Here is a 27,652-nt window from a genome sequence, read left to right as displayed (position 1 = left end):
TTCTTCGAATATGTTTCTGAAATATAGTTGAATTGATTGTATTGTATCCCATATGTTCCTAATGTACTTCCGTACTTTAAGGACTGGTTTTAGGTGTAGTCTGGAACCAGTCAAACACTATCTGACCAATCAGAATTTAGCTGCGGACAAAGCTTGATGGTGAAGCGATCTTACGGCGTCTTCTGGTTTATATATTGTTGGTGAGTTTATATCGCGTAACATCTCGTATTCGGCTGAGTTAATCAGGAAATTTCAATGATAGCGATGATTGAATAATTGGACAGTTTAGTTCAGTGGTACTGATATATATTTTTTCTATGTGAAGCAACAGGGAATCGTTGTTTGAGCTAAAATAGTCACAGGGGCTCGTATCAGAGTTGTAGGTAATGTAAAAACGATAATCTGTTAATCCAATGTATATAGTATATATAAAATAACAAGGGGCTAACGACGCTCACAAACTACTCAACTTCAGTCGCTTACTATTTCGTTATTTCTCATTAAGAATGGAACTAGAGTCTAGTTCCATTCTTATTCCACCAGTTTCCTGGACATGTTGCGTGAGGCATGAATTTACGGCGCTATTGCACTTTCCAGGGGCGGATACAAGGGGGGTGCACGAGGTGCAGTGCTTCATCTAGCATTAAAAAAGGGCAGGGTGCTGATTTCAAATAAGGGCATTTTTACGCGTGATTCCATTGGAGCAAGGGCACATAATAACGCACTCACGTCCGTTTTAGGGGCAACCTGCAATGTTCCCTATTGCAATTGCATAGAATCGAGGTACCCCCTACTACAATTGAAGACTAGAAACTATGTTTCACTCTTGCCATGAGTGACACACTTGACCACAGTACATCCTTACACCTATGCCTGTCAATGAACAAAAATAATCAGATAGGGCTTTCAAAATTATTTGGAAAACCAGTTGCAGGCAAAAAATGGCAGAAAAAAGCCAGCAATAGTGTATAGGCCTACATGAAATTGCATTTTTAGCCCACTTGGGACTTTAGTCCCAGCGGGCTATTGCGTTCACTTGTCGTCCGTCCGTCCGTAGACGGAATCCAGTTATTTTGGGAAGTTTTGAAGACGCTTCAAGGTAACTTCTTGATATTTGGGTTATACATGTATCTACCCTAGACACATCAAACTAAAAGATACAAACTAAAGGAAAATTAACGTAGAAACAGTTACCCGCTAAAATAGATTAAGGGAAGCTAACTAAGGGGTAATAATAAAGAACAATAGTGAGTATAAATAAAAATTAGAACTTGAAATCAGTAGTAAAAAGACAAACTAGGGGGCACTTAATTAAAACAATGGTGAATACAAGTTGAGAGACTAAAATAGATGAGAGAACAAATAACAAATAATCAAAGGGGAATCAAGTGTTGAGTTTAACCAGTTTACAGAGGAATTTAGATATAAGTTTATTATGGGGTGAAAAACCATTGTTTAGGTTTACAACATTGTTAGAATTTTCAATTATTAATGCTGATTCCAAAATATGTCTTTTAGTTTTATCGCTGCAAGGGTAAATTAATTCAGCATTAGCGAAATCAAAATTGTGTGAAGTCTGAAATACATGACTAGCAACTCCGCTTTCAGGTTTAAAGTTTTTACATCTAACTTATGCTCTTTTATGCGTTGATTAAGGTTCCGACCTGTTTCTCCTATATATACGTCGTCGCAAACTTTACAAGGTATTTTATAAATTCCACAGTTTAGGGATTCAGTTTTCGGTTTGTTATTAATCAATATGTTACTAAGTTTTATTATTGTATTTAAAGATAAGTTGTTTATTTAGTGACCGAAGGGAAACTTTAGAATTCTCGAGGAAAGGTACATACGGTACAAGAAGGCTGTATCATCTACCCAATCGCCAAATCTTAATTCCCCAAATTTCTTAAAACTTCGATTTCAAATTTGCAATTCCACATTAGCTTATCCCAGAAATTCTACATTTTTTTCGCAGGCGTCAAATAATTTATTTAAGTTAATTTTCTTGTTCCAATTACGAAATCACCTAGCCTTATTGTATACTATAATATATCGTTTAGAGTAAAAAGTAGAAAATCTTTTAAAAAGTGTCGGTTACCCTTTAAGGACATAGTTATTCTATATGGTAACCAGGGGGGCGTTGAATAGTGGAATAGTATTTCCTTATTAGATTGGTACCTAGGCATATTTTGTTATCACAATCAATGACTAAATCGCAGATTTGCCCAAATTCAAGCCCTGTCGTTGCAAACTGTGGTCACTAGGCTCCTGTTGAGACTAGGTCTAGTACATTTTTTTTTTCAGATTTCTTGCTGAACATAGCTTTGAAGGGAAAAATGGCTGAAAATGATGTAGAAAATGAATTATTGGACTATGAAGAAGAGGATCAGGAAACTACTGAAGCTGGAGATGCTCCTGCTAAAAAAGATGTAAAGGGAACCTATGTCTCAATTCACAGCTCTGGTTTCCGTGATTTCCTTCTAAAACCTGAATTGTTGCGCGCTATAGTTGACTGTGGTTTTGAACATCCTTCTGAAGGTGTGTATAATAAAGATATATATGTTCTTAAAACAATTGCAGACCCTCGCCTGGTCTCTGTAATGAAATAGACCATATTCGTCCCTGGCAGATTATCACTGAATCTCGCTTCCCTCAGTATTGATGCCGGTATCCCATGGAATGAAACTGCATGCCTGAATTCAGTAATATATTGCAAATGATGTTGGCTCAGGCATAAAATAAAAAAGTCTTTGTTTCCGATTAGTATGATTTTTATGGGTAGGTAGGTAGAATATATTTTTTTTTATTCCTATCACGCGGATTGATAACTTGCTTGGGGAGTCGATAACTTTTGTTGGAAACTTTCTTGGGCTCTGATATTTTCACACATTTAATGCAGTAATAAAGTCTAGGTTCCTTTCGTATAGCCTATTGGCTATAACGGTTGTTGTTAGCATTGGTTGACGTCTGTGACATCATGCCAATTCTAGTAAAATAGATCGAAAATAGTAGTACGAAAAAATAGCGCCGACTCTTCTCATTTTCATAGTAACTTCAAATTGTCACTCCATTCACGTAAAACATTAGAAACAGCTGAAAATGACTAAAAAAAGTGTTTAAATTATTCCCCACAACATAGAGTCGCCAGATTTCTGATTTGATGGTCCAAAAAGTTATTCGATCGCATTTTTGCGTTCACTTTTCATCCGTCGTCCGTCCGTAGACGGAATCCAGTTATTTTGGGAAGTTTTGAAGACGCTTCAAGGCCCTGTCAGAATCAAGATGGCCAACTAGCAGCCATTGTTGTTCGCCAAAATCAGCACTTTTTACACATTTTCGAACTTTTTGAGGGAAATTTTGAAGACGCTTTGATCAATTACCTTGATCTTTCGGATATATGTGAATTCCCCCAGGGCCCATCAGCATAACAAAAATTGGGTCGATCGGACTCAAGATGGCCGTCCTATGACCTTTTTAGTGCCCAAAAATGTTAATTTTGGCCAAAATTCTGAGTCCTGTAGCTTCCTACTGGTTTATCATTTCTCATTGCAATTTGTGATGGGTATTCTTTGGAAAGGGATGTTTTATACCTGAGACAGGTATTTTTCATCAGCCAATTATGACGCAATTGGCTGTCATCTTGGTGTCAGCAGTACTCGTTCGTAAAAGTTTTTACACATTATATTGATACCTAAGCGTATTTTGTTACCACAATCATTTAGAAAGCTGTAGCTCATAACGTGTTCTATGATTGTGGTGAGTTTCAAGGTCATTGGTTTTTGTATATGGCCACCAGGGGGCGTTGAATAAAGCAATATCTTAGTATTCATATATTATATTCGTATCAATGTATATTTTGTAACCACAATCAATTGCGAAGTTGTAGCTCATGACATCATCTATGATTGTGGCAAGTTTTAAGGCCATAAGTTATTCTATATGGTCACCAGGGGGCGTTGGATTGTAGAATAACTTAGTATTTCCATATTAAAGTGGTAACGAGGCATATTTTGTTATCACAATCAATTACAAAATTGTAGCTGCTGACATGTTCTATGATTGTGGTGAGTTTCAAGGTCATTGGATTCTTAAATAATAATAAGAACGCAAATATCACAATCTTCATGATGATAATCAGTTATTTACATTTTCAAATTTTCGATCGATTTCAACTCATCTCTTCGAGTCCTTTTCAAGAAATGACATGAAAAGATACAAACTATGTATAGTATACTGTTACTAAATACAGAGAAACTAGGCCACTTCACGCCTGCATGATATTCTCTGTAATTAGTAACAGTATACTATACATAGTTTGTATCTTTTCATGTCATTTCTTGAAAAGGACTCGAAGCGATGAGTCGAAATCGATCAAAACGTCTGAAAATGTAAATAAACTCATTATCATCATGAAGATTGTGATAGTTGCGTTCTTATTATTATTTAACTATCTGGATACTCTTCCGAAATTATATCATTGGATTCTGTATATGGTCACCAGGGGGCGTTGAATATTGAAATTGTTAGATTGTTGAGCATTTGGAACCACTTCCCAAGTGGGCATGGTGTCCCTGGACCCCTAGTTTGGCTAAAAGTTACTGATTTTTATTCCTCAAAAAAATTCTTTTTTGGTTTGCCTTTGTTAGCGATATTAAATTGGCATTGAGCCAATTATGTAAAATGGCGTTACATCTTTTAGTCCACTTGGGACTTTAGTCCGAGCGGGTTATTGCGTTCACTTGTCGTCCGTCTCTAGACGGAATCCAGTCATTTTGGGAAGTTTTGAAGACGCTTCAATGTAATGTCTTGATATTTGGGCTAAGATGTGTCTACCCTAGACACATCTCCAGCTCAAAAACTGGCCCTGTCAAAATCAAGATGGCCGACTGGCAGCCATTGTTGTTCGCCAAAATCAGCACTTTTTACACTTATGAGGAAAATTTTGAAGACGCTGCGATCAATAACCTTGATCTTTCGTATATATTTGAATCTTCCAAGGGCCAATCACCATGAGAAAATTTGGTGAATCGGACTCAAAAGGACCGTCCTATGACCTTTTTAAGGCCGAAAAATGTCAATTTTGGCACGAAGTCTGAATCCTGTAGCTTCCGACTTGTTTGCCATTTCTCATTGCAATTTGTGATGGGTATTCTTTGAAAAGGGATGTTTTATACCTGAGACAGGTATTTTTGATCAGCCAATTATGGTGCAACAGGCGCCCAACTTAGCAGTGTCATCAGTATTCATTCGTAGGTGGGAAAAAGTTTTTCCAGAATATTGATACCTAAGCATAATTTGTTATCACAATCAATTAGAAAGTTGTAGCCCATACATATAATGTGTTCTATGATTTTAGTGAGTTTCAAGGTCATACGTTTTTGTATATGGCCACCAGGGGGCATTGAATAATAGAATAACTTAGTATTTCTATATTATGTTCATAAATAACTAAGTACTTCTATATTATGTTCGTACCTATGCAAATTTTGTTATCACAATCAATTGCAAAGTTGTAGCTCGTGACATCGTCTATGATTGTGGTGAGTTTTAAATACATTAGTTATTTGATGTGGTCACCAGGGGGGCGTTGAATAGTAGAATAACTTAGTATTTCCTTATTAGAATGGTACCTAGGCATATTTTGTTACCATGACCAATTGCAAAGTTGTAGCTCATGACATGTTCAATGGTTGTGGTGAGTTTCAAGGACATTGGGTTTTGAATATGGTCACCAGGGGGCGTTGAATAGTAGAATAACTTAGTATTTCCTTATTAGATTGGTACCTAGGCATATTTTGTAACCATGACCAATTGCAAAGTTGTAGCTCATGACATATTCAATGACTTAATATTTTCATATTAAATTGGTAACGAGGCATATCACAATCTACAAAATCGTAGCTGCTGACATGTTCCATGATTGTGGTTAGTTTCAAGGTCATTGGTTCTGTATATGGTCACCAGGGGGTGTTGAATATTGAAATTGTTAGATTGTTGAGCATTTGAAACCACTTCCCAGGTGGGCATGGTGTCCCTGGACCCTTAGCTAGAATTTCTTTCTTGTTTATGGTACCGGTATGTTACGTAGATTCCGTGGTCATACAAAGGGTTGGCAATATTCAATATTTATACACCCACTGATTGTGATATCGTATGAATTTGATTTTTTCCGAATATGAAATAGTTTTTCTGCCTACCTGTACCCTACAAAATTTGGACGTGTACCGTCAACGAATGTATTTTTGTGGCCTCGATTTGACTACAAAATAATTCTTTCAGAAAGATAAAATAAAATAATAGAAATTTGAATTCATGAATTAAAAAGATTTTTCATAAGCAATGCCCTTGCCAAACAGGCTCCAGTTGAAAATATTTCCCGACTTTTTCAATATCCGCCGTTTTCATCGGCTGCATTATGAAATAAATCATTTTACACTCAATGTTATCAATATTTTCACAGCAGTGCGCGCTGCTGTATAGTAAAGCGCATGCTTTTGTAGTACTGTATAGTAAGGTACTTGCTCAGTGTATAGTTTGCCCCGGTGAGAGCAGGCTGATCTATGTATCGTGTGCATGCTTGTGGGAAGCCACATGCATGTCAGCTCACGCCAGTGGTCTGGTGTAAACAAAATGCTTGAATATCCTATGATGTCAGTATTATGATTACCCTGATATGAACAACAAAACAAAAAAGTTGTTCATAAAAAATAACTTCTTGCTATCAACTATTTCCTGGTCGAATACAAATTTTATTTTCTATTTTCCTAATATAGAAGATATGTGTTCATAGGAGTCTTTCAACATTTATAAAAAGCACTAGTAAGCGAGTTTTTGGATTGGTTTTTCAAATTTCTATTTCAGTGCAACATGAATGTATCCCACAAGCAATTTTGGCTATGGATGTTTTGACACAAGCGAAATCTGGTATGGGTAAAACCGCTGTGTTTGTCCTGGCAACACTTCAACAACTGGAACCTGTTGATAATCAGGTAAGTACATTCTGGTCAGTTTAAACTGATTTCAGGATTAGAATAGGAGGTGAAAAATATTAGTCATTGATAAACTTAACTGTAATTATTAAAAATCTGCCACTGTAAAGCATCAGAATCTCCTGATACACCAAGGATAGCTCTGCACATATAGGCCTAAAACACAAATATAATGTATGAAGTTAACATTTTGTTGAGTTTTCTGCCCAGCCTGTATGACGGAAAATGCAGGAAAACCCTGAGCTCTAAAGTATTGTGATCTGCGATCAAATATAGTATAGGCCCTAAATGAACTAATTGTTATTAAAACATCTGTATCTGCACTCACATAAATGTATGAAGTTAACATGAATTAATTTCTAGGGCCAGTATCAATGTACATATACAGATTAAACACGGATTATATGGAAAACACAGGAAAACCCTGAGTTTCCAAGTTGAACCTCCTTAGTGCATGGCGGAAAGTAGTCTGAATACCAGTCGTTGTTACGGTTCCCTACAACGTCTAACGCTAAAGTATCATATAGAGGTTAACTCCTGATAATTGCAATGCAACAACTGATTTTAGTGTCAAATCAAACCTTTGTACTAAAATAAATAAATTAGTTACCTTGTTGACTTTGAAAACGTGTTTTATAATAATATTTGTGGCGATTTAAATCGCGAATCGGAGAATTTATTGATTTGATTTGAATTGAATTGAATTGATTGCCACTATCGGGATTTCCAATACGGACTAAATTAATATAATGTGAAAATTCAATATGTCTCTCTAAAATTACTCTAAATGTTATTTTTTGTTGATAAAACGCATAAATTTTGGTAAATTTTAACCTTAATAATTTGAAACAAGATTAATATCTGCATTGGCATCAATGTCAGTCCAAGTGTAAGTTCGAATCCGTAATTTACACTCCCATCATGCACCACGAAAAGTCGCCATATTTGTTATGTTGCTTCACTTCAACTATTTTTTGAGGCGACTAGTCAAAAGTTTATAGCTACTACGATTGTCAAAAGCTACTTAGGATTACAAATTTATGCACAAACAATAGTTAACTTCTATCTGATTACAGAACAGTCAGTTTGCGGTAAGTTGATGGTGTTATAAGGGGTAAAATAGACGCTCAAAGCCTCGTCCCTCAAAATGAGGGACGAAAATTAACCTTATATGAGCACTTTAGCCTAGACGTTATTTCAGGAACAACGGCTAGGTATAAGACTAGGCGGAAAGAGATTGCTTTAGATTTTGAAATTTCTAAGCTCAACTTTTCACACCAACTGAAATTCGAGTTGAGAGCTGTGCATAAGTAAAATCTGTAAAAACTACGAGATACTGAAATCTTAAGATTTTAGTGGTATTCTGGAAGGTTTGAAGTTGGCAGCCATGAATGTTCTCGATGAGGAGTTTAAATCAAACTACCACACTCATTTTCCAGTAGTTCTATATTCTAATTCTATATGCACAGGTGTCAGTTTTGGTGTTGTGTCACACAAGGGAGTTGGCATTCCAGATAAGCAAGGAGTATGAGCGTTTTAGCAAATACATGAACAACATTAAGATTGCTGTATTCTTTGGAGGAATATCAATCAAGAAAGATGAAGAAGTATTGAAGAAGAACTGTCCACACATTGTTGTCGGTACCCCTGGTAGAGTTTTGGCGCTGTGCAAGTCGAAAGTCCTTAATCTGAAACATCTCAAACATTTTATCCTCGATGAATGTGACAAAATGTTAGAAGCCTTAGGTAAATATATCTTTCTTTGACTTTCAAATGAAAAGTGAAAAATGAAAATTTTATGACGGAGAAGAGACCGAGAAGAGAATTCTATGAAACATTGCATTGACTTAGTAACTATAATTAACATTCAAAGTTGGATATATTTTTGCATGAAAATTTATTCAATCTCTGATCTGGGAGATACATTTATTGACTTGAATTCGGCAGCACATCTATAAGGCTCCTATGATACATTACTTCCCCCAATCAGCCGGTAACAAAAATCCGCTGTTTTGCCCATGGTTTTGTGGTTTCTGAGATCGATGTAAATTTGATCTAAAAATTGAGGGGTGATAGGGTGAGCTCTTCCAATTCATTACTACAGCATCGACATTGTTAGCGATGATGGCTTCAGAATAATGATGCTCACTTGGTGCCGCTATCATTAGATAGTTGTTGTAACATAAACATTGAAAAAATCAATAGTGCAGTGCAATATAGAAGACAGTATAGAGGTGAAAGCGGAGAGTAGAGCCGTACAGTTAAGGAGATACATGTGTGTTAAGACAGGCAACCAGTCCATTAGCTCATAGTGTCGTTCTCCACTATTCTTCCATTTACTCACTATTTCACAGAGTTTACCTGAGTCGGCCCCTAGTGATCACATTGAACGTCGAGGGCATTCGAACCATCACATTTCCTAACTCGCAAGGCTAACGTGAGAATCAAGATGGCGGCCCCCTGGTGTGACATGTTATATCAAAAAGCCAGTAATGCAGCTGCAAAAATACACTATCTTCACGCAAAACCATTCTCTTGGGTGGAAAAAAATCTAAAATTGTCTAGCTTCAAGGGGCCCCCACTCGCGCTCAGGCACCCGCTTAGCTGTGATACTGACTAGTTCAATTTTCTACGTGTTAATATTTGGTAATCATCAATATTTCAGCAGATTTGCTGAAGGCCCTCAGATCCCTGTAGCTGTCAGGGTTTGTTCTTGATCATGGTTTGAAATACTGATTTATGTTAATCCTGTCATGTATAAGAGAAGCAACAGTATACAGCGGTATGGGTTAATTCAAAAATACTTCCAAAAGGATGAAATATCCTATCCATTTCGTGAGGACTGCTTTATTTTCATCCAGCGAGAACACTAAGTATATCATTTAAGTTCATGGAACTAAATTTTCTAAATTGTAGATATGAGGGGAGATGTTCAAGAAATATTTCGAATGACTCCACATGAGAAACAAGTGATGATGTTCAGCGCAACATTATCGAAAGATATCCGACCAGTTTGCAAGAAGTTCATGCAAGATGTAATTTCCTATTCCATTCAACATCAGAGGCGAGCGTCATAAAACCGATGGCGTTATGTCATTAAATACACCACCAATCGATGTCAAAGCTACATAAAGTGCTTCGTCTTTCATGTGTGGTATCCTATATCTGCTGCCATGTGCGTGTGTTTGTGTGGAGCCAGTGAATCCTGTGTCATACAGATTGCAGAAGACGTTTGCCTCCCATTGAGTAGTTGTATCTTGCCGTCAGTATTGTCATAGAAAACAAAATGTATTTCGCTAGGGTGGTACATTCTAGCCATTCAACCTTCTCTAGATTTGAATTCTATATCACCTAGATAGATGATGAATGTAAGATGAAAATATCTTTTAGAATTCATGTTTAGTCAGCATTATGATCCTAGGACCATATAATTCTTTGAATGCGTTCTTAAGAATATGCCATGTGGTCGTATATCCATTAGAAATGAAGTCCCCTTTCCAGTTCTACAATACGTAAAACCTTCGAAATTTCGGGGCCATCATCCTTGAGGATGGTGGCTGAAGAAAAAATCTTGTTCCATTGCTGCTGGTTATGATTTGAAATGTTCGCGTCTTGGGGCAGTTCTGACTTAGTTTGAGATTATCTGTGGCTGATGGTTATATTGGTGTGCAGTGTAAACTGGATGGAGTACACGCAATCTGGACAGAGGAATACAGATAAATGCAGGAATTTTATTTATTTATGAGTCTTAAACTCCAATTGTGAATATAAGAAATAAAGGTGAAGAGGAATAATGCAGTGTAAGCTCATATCTACATTGAGATAATTATTCAAGCTTATATCTACAATTCATGTTATGTCTAGGTGCATGAGTTGGCTAGAGTGCTTGTGAGTTATAATCCGGCTAGCGTCTCCCTTTCTGGGGAGAGTCTTTAAACTGCTGGTAAACAGCACAGCTACCCTCGACAGTTGTGTTATTCTTCATTCATTTGATGCAATGCAGACCTTAATTTACTTAAAACCAGTTCTAGAATATGAGAATTTATGCAATACTAAATGTTGATACTTAGAAGTGATTTTTTTTTCAGCCGATGGAAGTCTATGTTGATGATGATTCAAAGTTGACTCTGCATGGTTTACAACAGCATTACGTCAAGTTGAAGGATAATGAGAAGAACAGAAAAATGTTTGATTTACTGGATATACTTGAATTTAATCAGGTAATATTCTGAAATCCCCGTTGATACATTCTGCCAGAGAACCTACTGTAGTTGAATAATTATTCTGCTGATTATGTCATCCCGAAAGTTTTCCGATTTTTGGAAATTAAAAACAACCAAATCCGATTTATATGTATACCTTTATATGTATCTAAGATTTGGATATTGTCGCAGCTATCCTTTTCATTGACTCCAGACATAAACAACAAACGATCTACAGCGCGTGGTAGCAAGCAGACTTATTTTGTCAATAGTCAATGCTGGATAATGGACCTCAGATGCGCCAAGAACCCCTTGAGGACCACTAAACCCCACCTAAGCCAGCAGTTTTCTCGTAGTTTTACTTACTTCCACGTTCAAAAGGTCCATAAACCCACCGGTTGGTACTTGGGACTTAAGTCCCAGCGGGCTATTGCGTTCACTTTTCGTCTGTCCGTCCGTAGATGGAATCCAGTTATTTTGGGAATGTTTTGAAGACGCTTCAATGTAATGTCTTGATATTTGGTTTATACATGTATCTACCCTAGACACATCTTCAGCCCAAAAACTGGCCCTGTCAGAAACAAGATGGCCGACTGGCAGCCATTGCTGTTTCTAAATTGGGTTGATCGGACTCAAGATGGTCGTCCTAGAACCTTTTAAGTGCCCAAAAATGTTAATTTTGTTCCGAATTCTGAGTCCTGTAGCTTCCTACTGGTTTGCAATTTCTCATTGCAATTGCTGATGGGTATTCTTTTGAAAGGGATGTTTTATACCAGAGAGAGGTTTTTTTGATCAGCCAATTATGGCGCAATTGGCGGCCATCTTGGTGTTATTAGTCCTCTTTCGTAGTTGGGAAAAGGTTTTTCGCCATTATATTGATACCTAAGCATAATGTGGCGTTGCGAGTCACAAAGAAGACCAGGTTCGGAGATAAAAGAAGAGAAAGACTAAAAACACGACGGGTTCAGTCTACACATCATAAGATACTCGTTTATTTCGGTCACACACGGGCTAACGACCTGTCCCGACTGCACATGCGCATATGATGATTCGCTACATAGGCTAAGGGGGAGTGAACACTATATGGTTACTGACATATTTACATAAACATCCTGTTCTCGACACATAAAGCAGTTTCAAGTCCATTGGTTTTTGTATATGGCCACCAGGGGGCGTTGAATAATACAATATCTTAGTATTTCTATATTATATTTCTAGCAATACATATTTTGTTACCACAATCAATTGCAAAGTTGTAGCTCATGACATCGTCTATGTTTGTGGTGAGTTTTAAGGAAATTAGTTATTCTATATGGTCACCAGGGGCGTTGAATAGTAGAATAACCTAGTATTTCCTTATCATATTGGTACCTAGGCATATTTTGTTACCATGATCTAATTAATGCAAAGTTGTAGTTCATGATTATGGTGAGTTACAAGGTTATTGGGTCTTGAATATAGTCACCAGGGGGCGTTGAATAGTAGAATAACTTAGTATTTCCATATTAAATTGGTAACGAGGCATATTTTGTTATCACAATCAGTTACAAAATCGTAGCTGCTGTCATGTTTTATGATTGTGGTGAGTTTCAAGGTCATTGGTTTTTGTATATGGTCACTAGGGGCGTTTTGTATTGAAATTGTTAGATTGTTGAGCATTTGAAACCACTTCCCAAGTGGGCATGGTGTCCCATAGACCCCTAGTTGCCATTGTTTCCTTCTGTATTCTGTTGACTCATGGCTTGGCATTTTTCTACCTTTTAGGTGATCATTTTTGTGAAATCTGTACAAAGGTGTATTGCGCTTGCACAGCTCCTCATTGAACAAAACTTTCCTGCTATTGCAATTCATCGTGGTATGGCTCAGGAAGAAAGGTATGTAGTAAGTGCCTGAGAGCTTTTGCTCTCATCAAAAACTCTGCACGGAACTTGTGTTTTGAGTGTAGTGTAGTGTAGACACACAACCCAGGTACAAGAAGCTAGTGTAGACTTAGCTTAGCTGAGATATATACAGTTAACGCAAGTGTGAAATTTGCAATTGTATCAAATAAGGCAATTACCACATGCCCTCAATTCCATAAATACAAAAAACCTGTGGTATCTTTCATCAAATGTTGAAAGATACCTTATGTTTCTTGTATTTTTGGTTTACCTTTGTCAGCGATATGATGTTGGCATTGAGCCAATTCATGTAAAATGGCGGTAGGTTTTTTTTTGTGATCATTTTTTAGCCCACTTGGCACTTAAGACCCAGCGGGCTATTGCTATTCAGCGGAGAAAAGCTGTTATGTCGACGAGGTATCAAAATAAAAGAATATATTACTTTATTGCTAGGCGGGCTTCAACCTCTAAATCAATACCATCAGTACTCTATATTTCCTACAGTACATACCGATCATTGTCAAATGCACAAGGTATTTACTTAATACAAGTATATAACACACTCCCACACCTGCCAACCGTTAGGTTTTTGCCGTATTCCGTTCCGGTGCTACCCGCGGTAATACGGCGTTACTGGCACAGGCAATGGAATACGCTTTGTTTCGATATCGTTCCGATGTTATGCGAATGAGCAAATAAATACGGACTCAATAAAAATCTCCTTATATTATGTCAATAAAGGTAATTTTGCAGTACATAATCGGTATTTTAATGGTTTATTAACATTAATTACATGGAAATTTGGTTTTTATTTGAGTAATTGTCACGAAGTTTCCATACAGCCGGGAACCAGTCTAGCGAATTTTCGGTTACAACGAGTAATACCGGGAACCAGTCTAGCGAATTTTCGGTTACAACGAGTAATTTTCATCGCTCAAATTGTCATGAATGTTGCAAATGGCGGACGAAGTACACGACGTTTTGTCAAATCTGGAAAATTCGGAGGGTTAACTGTTTTCTAGTTGAGTTAACTGGTAATTATAATCTTTAATTGATGGTAGATTAAGTTTACCTGTGATAGTGCGAGTAGGTGATGGGGTGTGTCTGATGTCTCAAAATTGTTAATATTTTATGGAAACAGCAGTTTCAAGTTTAATTTCATAATAAATGCATTTTTTAAAATTAATTTCTTTAGTAGTTTTAATATTCTATATTCTGATTTTAATGCGAAAATTCGTTACTGGCCATATTGAAAATGTTACTGGCAAAGGTCACATCAAGTCTAGTGGGTCACTGGCAAAATCTAAAAAATACTGGCAAATTTGAAAAATGTTACTATCTTGAAAAATTCAATGTTGGCAGGTCTGCACTCCTATCAGTATGCTGGACTCACACTTGACATTCGGAGTAAGCGTTCGCTGTGGGGGAAAGGAGATCATTCGCTGTGTCGCTTGAAGTGTTTATCGAGTTTTACGCGACCTTAAGGCTTTAGGCCTACCGGAACTGACTGTTACTGTCTCAATCAAACACAGTATAATTGTTGCGTTTATTAACGGACTCATTGGATTGAACTTCAAAACAAACTTTACGATATTTAGGAGGGTTGTTATTCAATAGGCCTACGACAAATCTGTCCGGATGTTAGGCCTACGCATATTCATAGGACTACATAGGCTAGTAGCCTCTACTAGGTTAATACTAAGTTCTCTGTAAAGGAGGAATCAGATTTATTAAAATGCATGTTAATTAGTGATTAACTGCTTCTCACTTGCAACGATCAATCACAATTATCTATTTTATTGCCAAAAATGAAGATTTTTTTGAAAATTTCGACTGAGCAGACAGCTTTATAAACCAAACTTTTCATTTGAGTTTTTTCATCATAAATGAAACTGGTATTTCATTATATCCTAATGACTTAAGCCTGGCGTAGGTCGGCCTTGCAACGGCTTGTGACTCACTGCGACGCCATTCACTGCGACCGCCAGTGACGATTGTGTCACAACTACTCATCGACCTACGCTCCCTTGCGACAGTCAGCAACGCCAGTCGCAAGGAGTCGCACGTGTTCTACATTCTGCGACGCTACACGACTGTCACAACCGACCTGCATGCTCTTGCGACTGGCAGAAACTAGTCGCTGACAATCGATTGCAACTGACTTGCGCCAAAACTTGCGATGCAACGCGAGGATCGCATCGCGTCACAAGACTGACCTACATCCGGCTTTAAGTTACTGCTGAGCCCCAGAAATTTCTTTTTTTAGCCCACTTGGGACTTTAGTCCCAGCGAGCTATTGCGTTCACTTTTCGTCCGTCGTCCGTAGGTCCGTAGACGGAATCCAGTTATTTTGGGAAGTTTTGAAGACGCTTCAAGGTAATGTCTTGATATTTGGGTTACACATGTATCTACGCCAAAATCAGCACTTCTTACACATTTTTGAACTTTTTGAGGAAATTTTGAAGAAGCTTTGATCAATTACCTTGATCTTTCGGTTATATGTGAATCCCTCCAGTGCCCATCAGCATATCAAAAATTGGGTCGGTCGGACTCAAGATGGCCGTCCTATGACCTTTTTAGTGCCCCCGAATTCTGAGTCCTGTAGCTTCCTACTGGTTTGTCATTTCTCATTACAATTTGTGATGGGTGTTCTTTGGAAAGGGTTGTTTTATAACTGAGACAGGTATTTTTCATCAGCCAATTATGACGCAATTGGCGGCCATGTTGGTGTCACCAGTACTCATTCGTAAGTGGGAAAAAGTTTTTCCACATTATATTGATACCGTATTAAGCGTATTTTGCTACCACAATCAATAAGAAAGTTGTAGCTCATAACGTGTTCTATGATTGTGGTGAGTTTCAAGGTAATTGGATTTCGTATATGGCCACCAGGGGGCGTTGAATAATACAATATCTTAGCATTTCTTTATTATATTCGTACCTATGCATATTTTGTAACCACAATCAATTGGAAAGTTGTAGCTCATGACATCAAACAGAATTTTCTTGTCAGAACAAAAATGTTCTGACAAGTATATTGTAAAAAGTTTTTCCTCCGAACCAAAAGTATTAAGTATTTCGTTCAATCTAACAGAATTGTTTTCATTCAAACATTCGTTTGAAAAAAATTGTTTTCACTCAACCAAATTTTTTTTGCCGGGACAAACTGTTTTTCATTTCAACAATAAAATAGCTTTTTATTCGAACACATTTTTTTGTCAGAATGAAGAAAAGTTTTGGTTCAAACAAAAAGCGTATTGTTCGATCAAACAGAATTGTTCTCATTCGAACAAGATTTTCTTGTCGGAACATTAACGGTCAAACAGCGTGTTAAGGTCGTTTTGGAAATTTATTCGGTCTGGTATATTTTGGATTACTGTGTATGTCATTTGTCAGGACATTACACAGAAGACGACTTAGGATACTACCCTGCGTGACTCCACTAGTTAGACCGACTTATTCCAAGAGGAGGCGTTCCGGTGATTTTGGCTACATGTTTTCGTTCAGAGATAACTGCTGAGCCATTTGACCGACCTATCATTGATACTGTTTCCTAATAGCCTGTTTAGTAATGGCTGATGTTGTGCCTTATCAAATGCTTTGTCGAAATCCACCGTTGAACAGGATTCTAAGACAGTGCAGAAAACCCGTATTGCTGCTTTGCCGCTATATTTCTATATTATATTTGTACCTATGCATATTTTGTTACCACAATCAATTGCTAAGTTGTAGCTCATGACATCTTCCATGATTGTGGTGAGTTTTAAGGACATTAGTTATTCTATATGGTCACCAGGGGGCGTTGAATAGTAGAAAAATTTAGTATTTCCATATTAAATTGGTTAGAATCAAGATGGCCAACTGGCAACCATTGTTGTTCGCAAAAATCAGCACTTAACACATGTTTTTGAGGGAAATTTTGAAGGCGCTTTGATAAATTACCTTGATCTTTCTTCTATATTTGAATCTACCGAGGGCCCATCTGCATAAGAAAGATTGGGTCGATCGGACTCAAGATAGTCATCCTAAGACCTTTTTAGTGCCCAAAAATGTCAATTTTGGCCCGAATTCTGGGTCCGGTAGCTTCCTAATGGTTAGCCATTTCTCATTGCAATTTGAAATGGGTATTCTTTGGAAAAAGATGTTTTGTGCATGGTTCCTACAGCCCCTCAAACGCCTCAAATTCCAAAATCCATTTTTGAGGGTACACAATCCCTCAAATTCTGAGTTTTAGCCCTTGGGCCCTCAAAATCCCCTCAAATTCTGAAAATTGTGTCTCTCAAGAGAATTTTGTATCACCTATTTCTAAAGGACCTTTCTTCAAACATTCAATGTAGGCCCCTACATCCTGAATTGTGAGACAGGGTGAATTATTTATTGTCTTGTTTGATGATAATCACATCAGTTGCTTTAATTACTGTGTACACACTGGAATGGCATTTTATCCTGCAATTCTCTTGTTGGCCAGATTAGTTAAAACAATGGTCATAAGTGGGCTATAGGCCCTGATCTTGTTATCATCCCCAATTATAAAAAAAATTGAAAGTCCATTACCGTCACATTCTTTGCCGGAAACGGTTGGCAGCTTATGAAGAGAAGGTTGAATTCCAGTGGACCCGGAGCTATAGACTTGTCACTGCACATCAACGTGAATACTATAATAGTGAATACTGTAATACTATAATCTGGATTTACTGTATTCAGTGTATACATTTTCAAGCATGAATTCTCCTTTATGTGAGTTAAAGCAGTTTGTGATTTACACATCATTGAACCCAAGTATTTATACTGTTGAGCCCTGTACTGTGAGAGAGAAATAAACTAGACGTCTTCTAATACAGTCGTTTCGTCGTTCGTTCTGAGTCTACCAGGGAAGGCGTTTACAATCAAACCCACATGTTTTTAAATTCTCTCAACTGGGAAGGAGGGGCTTTACTTGGTGTACTACAGTACGATGGTTTGATTGAAAAGATGACAAGTCAAATCTCCTGGGGGATATGAGGTTTTGATTGAAATAGCAATAAAAGCCTGTCAGATATGGTACATTTATTCAACATAAATTAGTATAAGAAGGATAATTTAAGCCCACTGGTCAGCAAAAAATTTTTTTTATGACAAAATTTGCGGACCTTATATACCTCGGAAATCGCATACCTCAGTCCCAAGAATTCCAAGGTAAGCGGAGTCTACTGTATTTATCCAGGAGTTTAGCAACAGTTACTTAAAGTTCCTAGTTGAGCTGGACGCAGTTCCACAGTTCCACAGAACTATAAATATAACTATTTTAAATAAATGAGAAAAATTTTCTATTCCAGGTTACAGTGCTATCAGAAATTCAAAGATTTCCAAAAGAGAATCTTGGTTGCTACAAATCTGTTTGGTCGTGGTATGGACATCGAAAGAGTAAACATTGTTTTCAACTATGATATGCCCGAAGATTCTGACACCTATTTACACAGGGTATGTGAATGTATTTATTCATCGTCGTCCATCATGAGCATGTCAATGTGCTAAGTTGTTGAAAATTGAATTCATTAGTGAATTTTTAGCCCACTTGGGACTTTAGTCCCAACGGGCTATTGCGTTCACTTATCATCTGTCCGTCCGTAGACGGAATCCAGTTATTTTGGGAAGTTTTGAAGACACTTCAATGTAATGTCTTGATATTTGGGGAAGTTTTGAAGACACTTCAATGTAATGTCTTGATATTTGGGGTACACATGTATCTACCCTAGACACATCTTCAGCCCAAAAACTGGCCCTATCAGAATCAAGTTGGCCGACTGGCAGCCATTGTTGTTTGCCAAAATCAGCACGTTTACACATTTTTGAACTTTTTGAGGGAAATTTTGAAGACGCTTTGATCAATAACCTTGATCTTTCTTATATACTTGAATATAGGGCCCATCAACTGGGTCGAACGGACTCAAGATGGCTATCCTATGACCTTTTGTGTGGACAAAAATGTAAATTTTTGCCCAAATTCTGAGTCCTGTAGCTTCCTACTGGTTTGCCATTTCTCATCGCAATCTGTAATAGGTATTCTTTGGAAAGGGATGTTTTATACCTGAGACATGTATTTCTGATCAGCCAATTATGGCGCAATTGGCAGCCATCTTGGCGTCATTATTTGTATTGCACCTTGCACATAATGCACGTGGGCACAGTGCCTTAGTAATTATAAGTACAGCCCTAGGCTCGCACTGTGTCCCTCATCTTATGTCTGTAAAAACTATGTTTAACTCATATATTGTATCTTGCATGACATAAATGATGAAAAATAAATTATATATATATATATATATATATATATATATATATATATATATATATATCTCATCAGTACTCATTCGTAGGTGAGAAAAAGTTTTTCCACATTATATTGATACCTAAGCATATTGTGTTACCACAATGTATTGGAAAGTTGTAGCTCATAAGGTTTTCTATGATTTTAGTGAGTTTCAAGGTCATTGCTTTTTGATTGCTTTTTGTATATGGCCACCAGGGGGCATTGAATAATACAATAACTTAGTATTTCTATATTATATTTGTACCTATGCATATTTTGTAACCACAATCAATTGCAAAGTTGTAGCTTATGACATCGTCTATGATTGTGGTGAGTTTCAAGGACTAACTTATTCTATATGGTCACCAGGGGGCGTTGAATAGTAGAATAAGTTAGTATTTCCTTATTAGATACCTAGGCATATTTTGTTACCATGATCAATTGCAAAGTTGTAGTTCATGACATTGTCTATGATTGCGGTTAGTTTTTAACCCTTATAATACCACTTCTGTATGGCATACGATACAAATTGACAAGCTAGCATACCCGTACCGTATGTGATACAGTATCGTTTAACTCCTCTTCTAGAAGGGCATATCTATCAGTGTCAGCTGGTGCTGCCATCTGCATAAAATCCGAGATGGCAACAGCCAGGAAAAAACAATTTGGCTGGATGAAACGGTTCAGCAGCTCGTATGTGATGCTGGTGATTTGGAATTGGGTAGTGAACAAATTGAGAGTCACAACGAATATGACAGCAGCAGTTCAGATGATCAGACTTAGTCAGAAAATAGGTTTATAGTGCCAGCAATGATTTTGATGAAACCGAAATCAGTGACAATTTTTTGATGGGTTTCGTCGTCAGACGAACCCATCTATGGCATCGTCGTCATGTCTGTCTGTCTGTCTGTCTGTCCGTCTGTGGATGTTTCTTTATGACACGATTTAAGCTGTTTGTGTGGACCGACAATTCTGTAATTTCACACAGGTATTCTCTACTTGATGTAGATGGTGCAGCTTGGTTTATATTTGATTCCGATGGTTATAAGTGCTCTAATTTGGTTAAAAGATAATTAACGTAACTCGCTAGTTCAAGCCGCTGTATAGCGCGTTGCTACGACGACGCTCGATGAACATAGTGGTACTCGCTGTGTAATACTGAACACGTATATACCTGTAGATATTGATCGTACTAGCACCGGTTGCTGTATAGCGCGTTGCTACGACGACGCTCGATCAACATACTGGTACTCGCTGTGTAATACTGAACACGTATATACCTGTAGATATTGATCGTACTAGCACCGGTTTTAGATAGCGCGCGCTGATCAGTCTTAACACTTCTCGGAACTGCTGTGCTAAATGCTGAGAGGCCGAAACTACGCGCAATCATTTATTGGGTTCGTCACATTTGATAGTGAATGGATAAATAACCGGTGTCAATGACGGTCGCTACTCCCCATCAGTATAACTCATCAGTATAGAAAATAATTCTTTTGAGTTTTTTTTTTCAATCCCCGAAGTTGTTGTTACTATGTTGACATCGCCGTTTTATAAGCTTACCGCTGATTCTTCTAGTATTTTCAGGGTCACAAGACATGACGAAGTCGCAAAGTTTTGTACAAATTTCACGAAACAAACAATTATTTAGGCGGCACCTGATCTATTGATTAATTATGATAAATAATGTTTATTTCATTAAAAATTTCTTTTATTCAAACACTACTTTCATCGCACATAGCGTGATCGGTAGGCCCTACTATTCTACGGTAGGCCATGGACTCTTTCATGTGGTAGCCCTATTACAAATGATACAATCCGCGCGTCCGTGAATAAGTGACACGTGGTGGGGCGGGTTGTGAGGGGCATCGAAACTAATCCGTCACAAATAATAGATAGAAAACAATACCTTAAGAGGTTAACTTTTATTAACATCATTACCAAATCAAAACCTGCACATCCTATCATAAATAGAAATTCTAAGAATTTATTTCAAAGAATAATAAATTACGTCTAAATATTGGGATTCGAACTCGTAGCATCGATTCAGGTGCCTTTCCCAAAGCGGGTATCCCGCGGGGAAAACCCATTACTATTTATATCGAGAATCGCCTTTTTGACAGCGAGTTCGGTGAATGAAACAGAAACAATTACACAGAAACCCATCATGGAAGGTTTCTTTCTGGTTTAGACCCTGTTGATACGGTTGTCATGGCAACGGACACCAATAACAATAATGAAGAATCATAAGCTGTCCATCTTCAAGGTCACATATATCCAAATTATTTGGCTTATTTGTAAGCCCAAAGGTTATCAACACCCTGGTATACAATGTATCAGTGTCAAATACATGGGTAACAATTTTCTGAGGCCTGAAATTATACCCCAATAAAACCCCTTACATCCGACCTTCCGACATATCGGTGGAAAAGTGAGTATAAAAATAAATCTTTTAGTTGTGCTATTGCTTTGAAATTTTGACTACATAAAGTAAGGATATATGGCATACAATTTCAGTTGGAATTGAATAGATCAGTGCATTTTGCTGGGAGAGAGCAGTTTATCTGAAACTTTTTCGTGAATTTTTTCATAGCGGCTATCTTGGAGAATGTGACCTTGACCTCAAATTCACTTATACCCACATTATTTATGTCTACTTTGTTGGCCCAAAAGTTATCAACAACATGCTATATAATTTTTCTGTGTCAGATACCTTGGTAACTATTCCATGAAGCCTCAAATATACCCCTATAAACCCTTAACTTCCCTCCGGTACAGCAGCGGAGACACTATGTGGTATTGAAAGGGTTAAGGACATAAGTTATTCCATATAGTCACCATGGGGCGTTGAGTGGTAGAATAGCTTAGTATTTCCTTATTAGATTGGTACCTAGGCATATTTTGTTACCATGATCAATTGCAAAGTTGTATTTCATGACATGTACTACGATTGTGATGAGTTTTAAGGTCATTGGGTTTTGCATATGGTCACCAGGGGGCGTTGAATAGTAGAATTACTTAGTATTTCTATATTAAATTGGTAACGAGGCATATTTTGTTATCACAATCAATTACAAAATCATAGCTGCTGACATGTTCTATGATTGTGGTGGGTTTCAAGATCATTGGGTTTGTATATGGTCACTAGGGGGCCTTATGTATTGAAATTGTTAGATTGTTGAGCATTTGAAACCACTTCCCAAGTGAGCATGGTGTCCCTGGACCCCTAGTTTTTGATGAGAAAAAAATAAATGTATTTCCAAATCGGTCAAAAATTATATTGCTGAGAATTTAGAATGTCCTGGCAATTGTTGGCTCTCCCAGAAAATGGGGATCTCAGTCCCTCAAAGCAATTTTCTGGGAGGCAGTGTTGCCACTTCTCCGGATTTCTCCGGAATTCCGGATTTAAAAAAAATCCAATTTCATTTCCGGATTTTTGGGAGAAGTCAAATAACCACAAAAGAAAACATCGCGAAAAAAATAAAATCAATTCGGGATTCGACCCTAAACATCAAAACGTGACGGCTCCGTAGAGGGTTCGAAAAAGCCGTATTGTGCTGCCACGTAGTGGCAACAACCCCGCAGTACATGATTAAACCAAGATGACGCGACGATCGAAATCGATTGACGCTTCGTTTTGTTTTTTGGCTCTCTGGTTTATGTATGAGGTGTATTTGACGGAACCAATCGCTATTTGAAAAAAAGATCTATAGGCGGTAATGAAAGTGAGGCCTATAACGCGTATTGCGCCAGAACGCAATATGCGTTCTAATTTCAAAAAATTTTTGGGGGGAGGACCCCCGACTTATTTTCCGGATTTTTAGCTTCACATAAGTGGCAACTCTGGGGAGGGGTTGGCAGCTCTGATTACATCAAGTAGTTAATTCAAGTGAAAGATGATTTGAAGTTCATTTTTTTATAACATAGGTTGCTCGTGCTGGACGTTTTGGTACAAAAGGTTTAGCTATTACCTTTGTCTCCGATGAAAAAGATGCCAAGATCTTGAATGAAGTTCAGGAACGATTTGAAGTCAATATCACAGAATTACCGGATGAGATTGATCTCTCTTCATACAGTAAGTTTCATTCCACATGCAACTGTCGGTTACATTTCTTCTTGTCAAAATATCAAAGCATCAGTTAGCAAGGTAAACGCATCTCCAGATTCCCACTCTGGTGAATCTAGCGTTTCAATTGAATTTCATGCCCCTTCCCTACTTTGATGGAATGACCTTACCACTTACAGGTAATCATGCCAATTTCATTGTCAAGTGACATTATCAATACGGGATATCGACAAATTCAGGTTCTGGAATTTCTCATTTAATGGCACTAGTCAGAACCAGAAATTGGAACCTAAATCCGCCATGTTCTTGTTCATTTGCGATAAAAATGTTGCACTTCAATTTTTTAGTAAGCGTAATCCTTTAAGTATGATATCTTGACAATGTGTTGGATTTCATTAACCCTTTTAAGTTTTAAGTTTTTTACACTGCGACTACACTAGAAACTCAATTATATTCAGGCATTGTTGCGCTTTTCGAAAGCTCTCATTATCATATTTGGAGCCATATAGTTCAAAAACTATCAGTCCTATAGCCTAGCACATAATCCCATGGCAGGGATTCGGCCACGGCAAGAACCTCTGCCACAGTAGACCGGGTGCGCAGGTACATGCCACATAAAAACTTGTGGCACCAGTCAGACTGCTGGTTGTATAATCGCTGACGTAAATTTCACGCAAGAACTGTAAATTGGTAAACCCAGGCTATAATAAAACGGGATATCTGATTGGCTTATAATGACCGCACTCCGTCTAGTGTGGCAGGGTTTCGTACAGTGGCAATCTCGATGCCATCGGGTTGAGTATTACAGCATTGGTCAGTTTTTAGTGGCATTGAAACAGGGGCTGTCTAATGCAATGGCTTTGCACTAAAATAAAATCCTATTAGCGAAATCTTGCTAAGCTGCTGTTAAAACATCTAAGTGAAATTCAATTTCAAATATGCATTATCGTCTTTAACTAGCGTTCCTTTAAATCTTCCCACAAAAGTTTTGTCCCAAGTTGTAAAGCCCGATTAATGAGCCGCATTTATGTAATTCTCAAAATGAGCAAAAATTGCAGTCTTTTCACTGCGAGTGGTTTTTATCCTGTAACATGGGGGTTCTTATCCTGTAACAACATGTCAAACGTGTAAATGTAAATGTGATACATATCGATGCATCTGTGATCAGAGAACATGCATCTAACAGACACATCGGAAACAAACATTGGTTGGGTATAATTGCCCAGGTTCCACATTTGAAAGCGAAAAGATGAGGAAATATTTTGGCGGCCTATTTTCTCCGCGTATGAACCTCTAAGAAATGTGTTAGAGATAGCCTCCACCAAGCGTGCCGGGCTAGATATTTTTTAATAGGCGCTGATTGGCTAAATAAACAAAATATGTTGAAAAGAGGCGATGAATCTTGATAATTTTTGATGGGTTTCGTCGTTAGACGAACCCATCTATGGCATCGTCGTCATGTCTGTCTGTCTGTCTGTCTGTCTGTCTGTCTGTCTGTCTGTCTGTCTGTCTGTCTGTCTGTCTGTCCGTTTGTGGATGTTTCTTTATGACACGAGTTAAGCTGTTTGTGTGGACCGACAATTCTGTAATTTCACACAGGTATTCTCTACTTGATGTAGATGGTGCAGCTTGGTTTATATTTGATTCCGATGGTTATAAGTGCTCTAATTTGGTTAAAAGATAATTAACGTTACTCGCTAGTTCAAGCCGCTGTATAGCGCGTTGCTATGACGACGCTCGATGAACATAGTGGTACTCGCTGTGTAATACTGAACACGTATATACCTGTAGATATTGATCGTACTAGCACCGGTTTTAGATAGCGCGCGCGCTGATCGGTCTTAACACTTCTCGGAACTGCTGTGCTAAATGCCGAGAGGCCGAATCTATGCGCAATCATTTATTGGGCTCGTCACATTTGATAGTGAATGGATAAATAACCGGTGTCAATGACGGTCGCTACTCCCCATCAGTATAACTCATCAGTATAAAAAATAATTCTTTTGAGTTTTTTTTTTCAATCCCCGAAGTTGTTGTTACTATGTTGACCTCGCCGTTTTATAAGCTTACCGATCATTCTTCTAGTATTTTCAGGGTCACAAGACACGACAAAGTCGCAAAGTTTTGTACAAATTTCACGAAACAAACAATTATTTAGGCGGCACCTGATCTATTGATTAATTATGATAAATAATGTTTATTTCATTAAAAATTTGTTTTATTCAAACACTACTTTCATCGCACATAGCGTGATCGGTAGGCCCTACTATTCTACGGTAGGCCATGGACTCTTTCGTGTGGTAGACCTATTACAAATGATACAATCCGCGCGTCCGTGAATAAGTGACACGTGGTGGGGCGGGTTGTGAGGAGCATCGAAACTAATCCGTCACAAATAATAGATAGAAAACAATACCTTAAGAGGTTAACTTTTATTAACATCATTACCAAATCAAAACCTGCACATCCTATCATAAATAGAAATTCTAAGAATTTATTTCAAAGAATAATAAATTACGTCTAAATATTGGGATTCGAACTCGTAGCATCGATTCAGGTGCCTTTCCCAAAGCGGGTATCCCGCGGGGAAACCCATTACTATTTATATCGAGAATCGCCTTTTTCACAGCGAGTTCGGTGAATGAAACAGAAACAATTACACAGAAACCCATCATGGAAAGTTTCTTTCTGGTTCAATTTATACCCATAAATTGTCTAACACACTTCATTTTAATTCCATAGCAAGTGGTGTATGTTATACGCAAATTTAATCATTCAGCATCAGCGGTTTATGCTGTACGGAGCATGTCTATTTGAGCCATTGGGGAACACTGCCACTTTTATATTCATGATGAATCATGTAGTTGCATGTCATTATTACTGTGTATAATGCTGAGATCGTTTTATTTGACATATTTTCATAAAGTTTACTTGGTTCAACATGATTAAGGTTACTTTCTTAAATATTAATGCACGGACCCCCTGAACATGATGTGTTTCCATCACTGTTTAAGGTGATTCCTTACTTTCCGAACGAAGTTTCTGCAAAAAAGGTCATGGAAATATTCTGATAAAGACCTCTTTGGCAGATTCAGACGGGAAAACAACACGCACATGCACCTATCGCAATATATTTTCCTATGCCGTTTTGAAAATACAAGGGCTTTATTTTCAGGGCACTTTTTCCACGAGCAACTAATAAGATGTCCCAGTACCTAGAAATTGTATAAAATTGCACTGAAATTTCATATTTTCAAACTTTTGTTTTGTTTGCATGGATACTTAACTTGCCATTTTCAATGTTCATGGATCCGTGGATCTGTTCCTAGATAGCCCTTCTAGCATATTTGACATGGAATTGACAGGTCATTTATGATTTGTGAAGCTACCGCATCATGCCCCATGGGGCTCTTGTTGTCAGATTCATCAGAGGGAAATAATATTATGAAATAAAATTGATTCTAGAAGGACTGCAATCGCAGATCCATAATTAAAATATGAAAAGTACCAGGACTCGAACCGCCAATCAAAATTGGGCCTCCAAGTGCTGCCACCAATATGATACCAGGCAACCAGTCTTTACATCGTCAGCTGTCGCAAAATGTTTTGTGATACCTTGTAGACATTCATAGTAATTTCTAGCCTTTGCAGTGAGGTTTTATCATGAGGGTTTATGACGAAATATTGTAAATAAAAAATCGCTCATTAAAAACGTGGCATTTTTATTGCAAATGAACTAAAACTCGGCGGTTTTAGGTTCCAATTTCCGGTTCTGACTAGCACCTTCGAACGAGTAATTCCAGGACTTGAATTTGTTTCCTTCTAAACAAGTGACACCACTTAGTAACATGCGTATTTGACATGCTTATTCTGGTTACAACTGTGCAGCCCCCTCCTTAAATTAAAATTCACTCTTGTATCAATATTACTTCCATGTCCATGCTTGTTCCTCAAAGATAACATAATTATTTTTAGTTGAAGGAAGATAATTAACATTAAGATGGAGGATGAAAAAAAGCGCAACGTCAATGATTTTTCCAAGATGTCTTTTGAGGAATTGTTGAGATCAGCATTTCATCAATTTTCGAGTTTCTGTGAATAATGGTCGATTCGAAAGTTCCTGACATTTTAAATTTAGTTTTATTGGAAGTCTGTATTTAGCACCATTTTTCATTTGGTTCTGTATTATTTCTACATCATGTATTTTATGTGAATAAATTGTCATT

At 37.6% G+C, this 27,652-nt stretch overlaps 1 protein-coding gene across 2 annotated transcripts; it reads left to right on the top strand.

Annotated features, from left to right (window-relative positions):
- The first annotated feature begins 107 nt into the window (after positions 1–107).
- Positions 108–27,652, top strand: LOC141909348 (spliceosome RNA helicase DDX39B). 2 transcript variants are annotated; one of them, XM_074799769.1, is made up of 10 exons: positions 108–200; positions 2,305–2,538; positions 6,862–6,989; positions 8,459–8,735; positions 9,906–10,024; positions 11,078–11,209; positions 12,956–13,065; positions 18,387–18,531; positions 23,288–23,435; positions 27,402–27,652. In XM_074799769.1, the coding sequence occupies exons 2-10, from the start codon at positions 2,337–2,339 to the stop codon at positions 27,413–27,415; spliced, it is 1,275 nt and encodes a 424-aa protein (XP_074655870.1). In that variant the 5' UTR covers positions 108–200; positions 2,305–2,336; the 3' UTR covers positions 27,416–27,652. The 2 variants fall into 2 exon arrangements, with proteins under 2 accessions (XP_074655870.1, XP_074655871.1); XM_074799770.1 differs by lacking the exon at positions 108–200 and adding an exon at positions 211–383.

The sequence above is a fragment of the Tubulanus polymorphus genome, chromosome 7 (genome assembly GCF_964204645.1).
Source record: "Tubulanus polymorphus chromosome 7, tnTubPoly1.2, whole genome shotgun sequence".
NCBI lineage: Eukaryota > Metazoa > Nemertea > Palaeonemertea > Tubulaniformes > Tubulanidae > Tubulanus > Tubulanus polymorphus.
The sequence above is the reverse complement of the archived record's forward strand: the minus strand, read 5'-3'. Positions and strand labels throughout refer to the sequence as shown.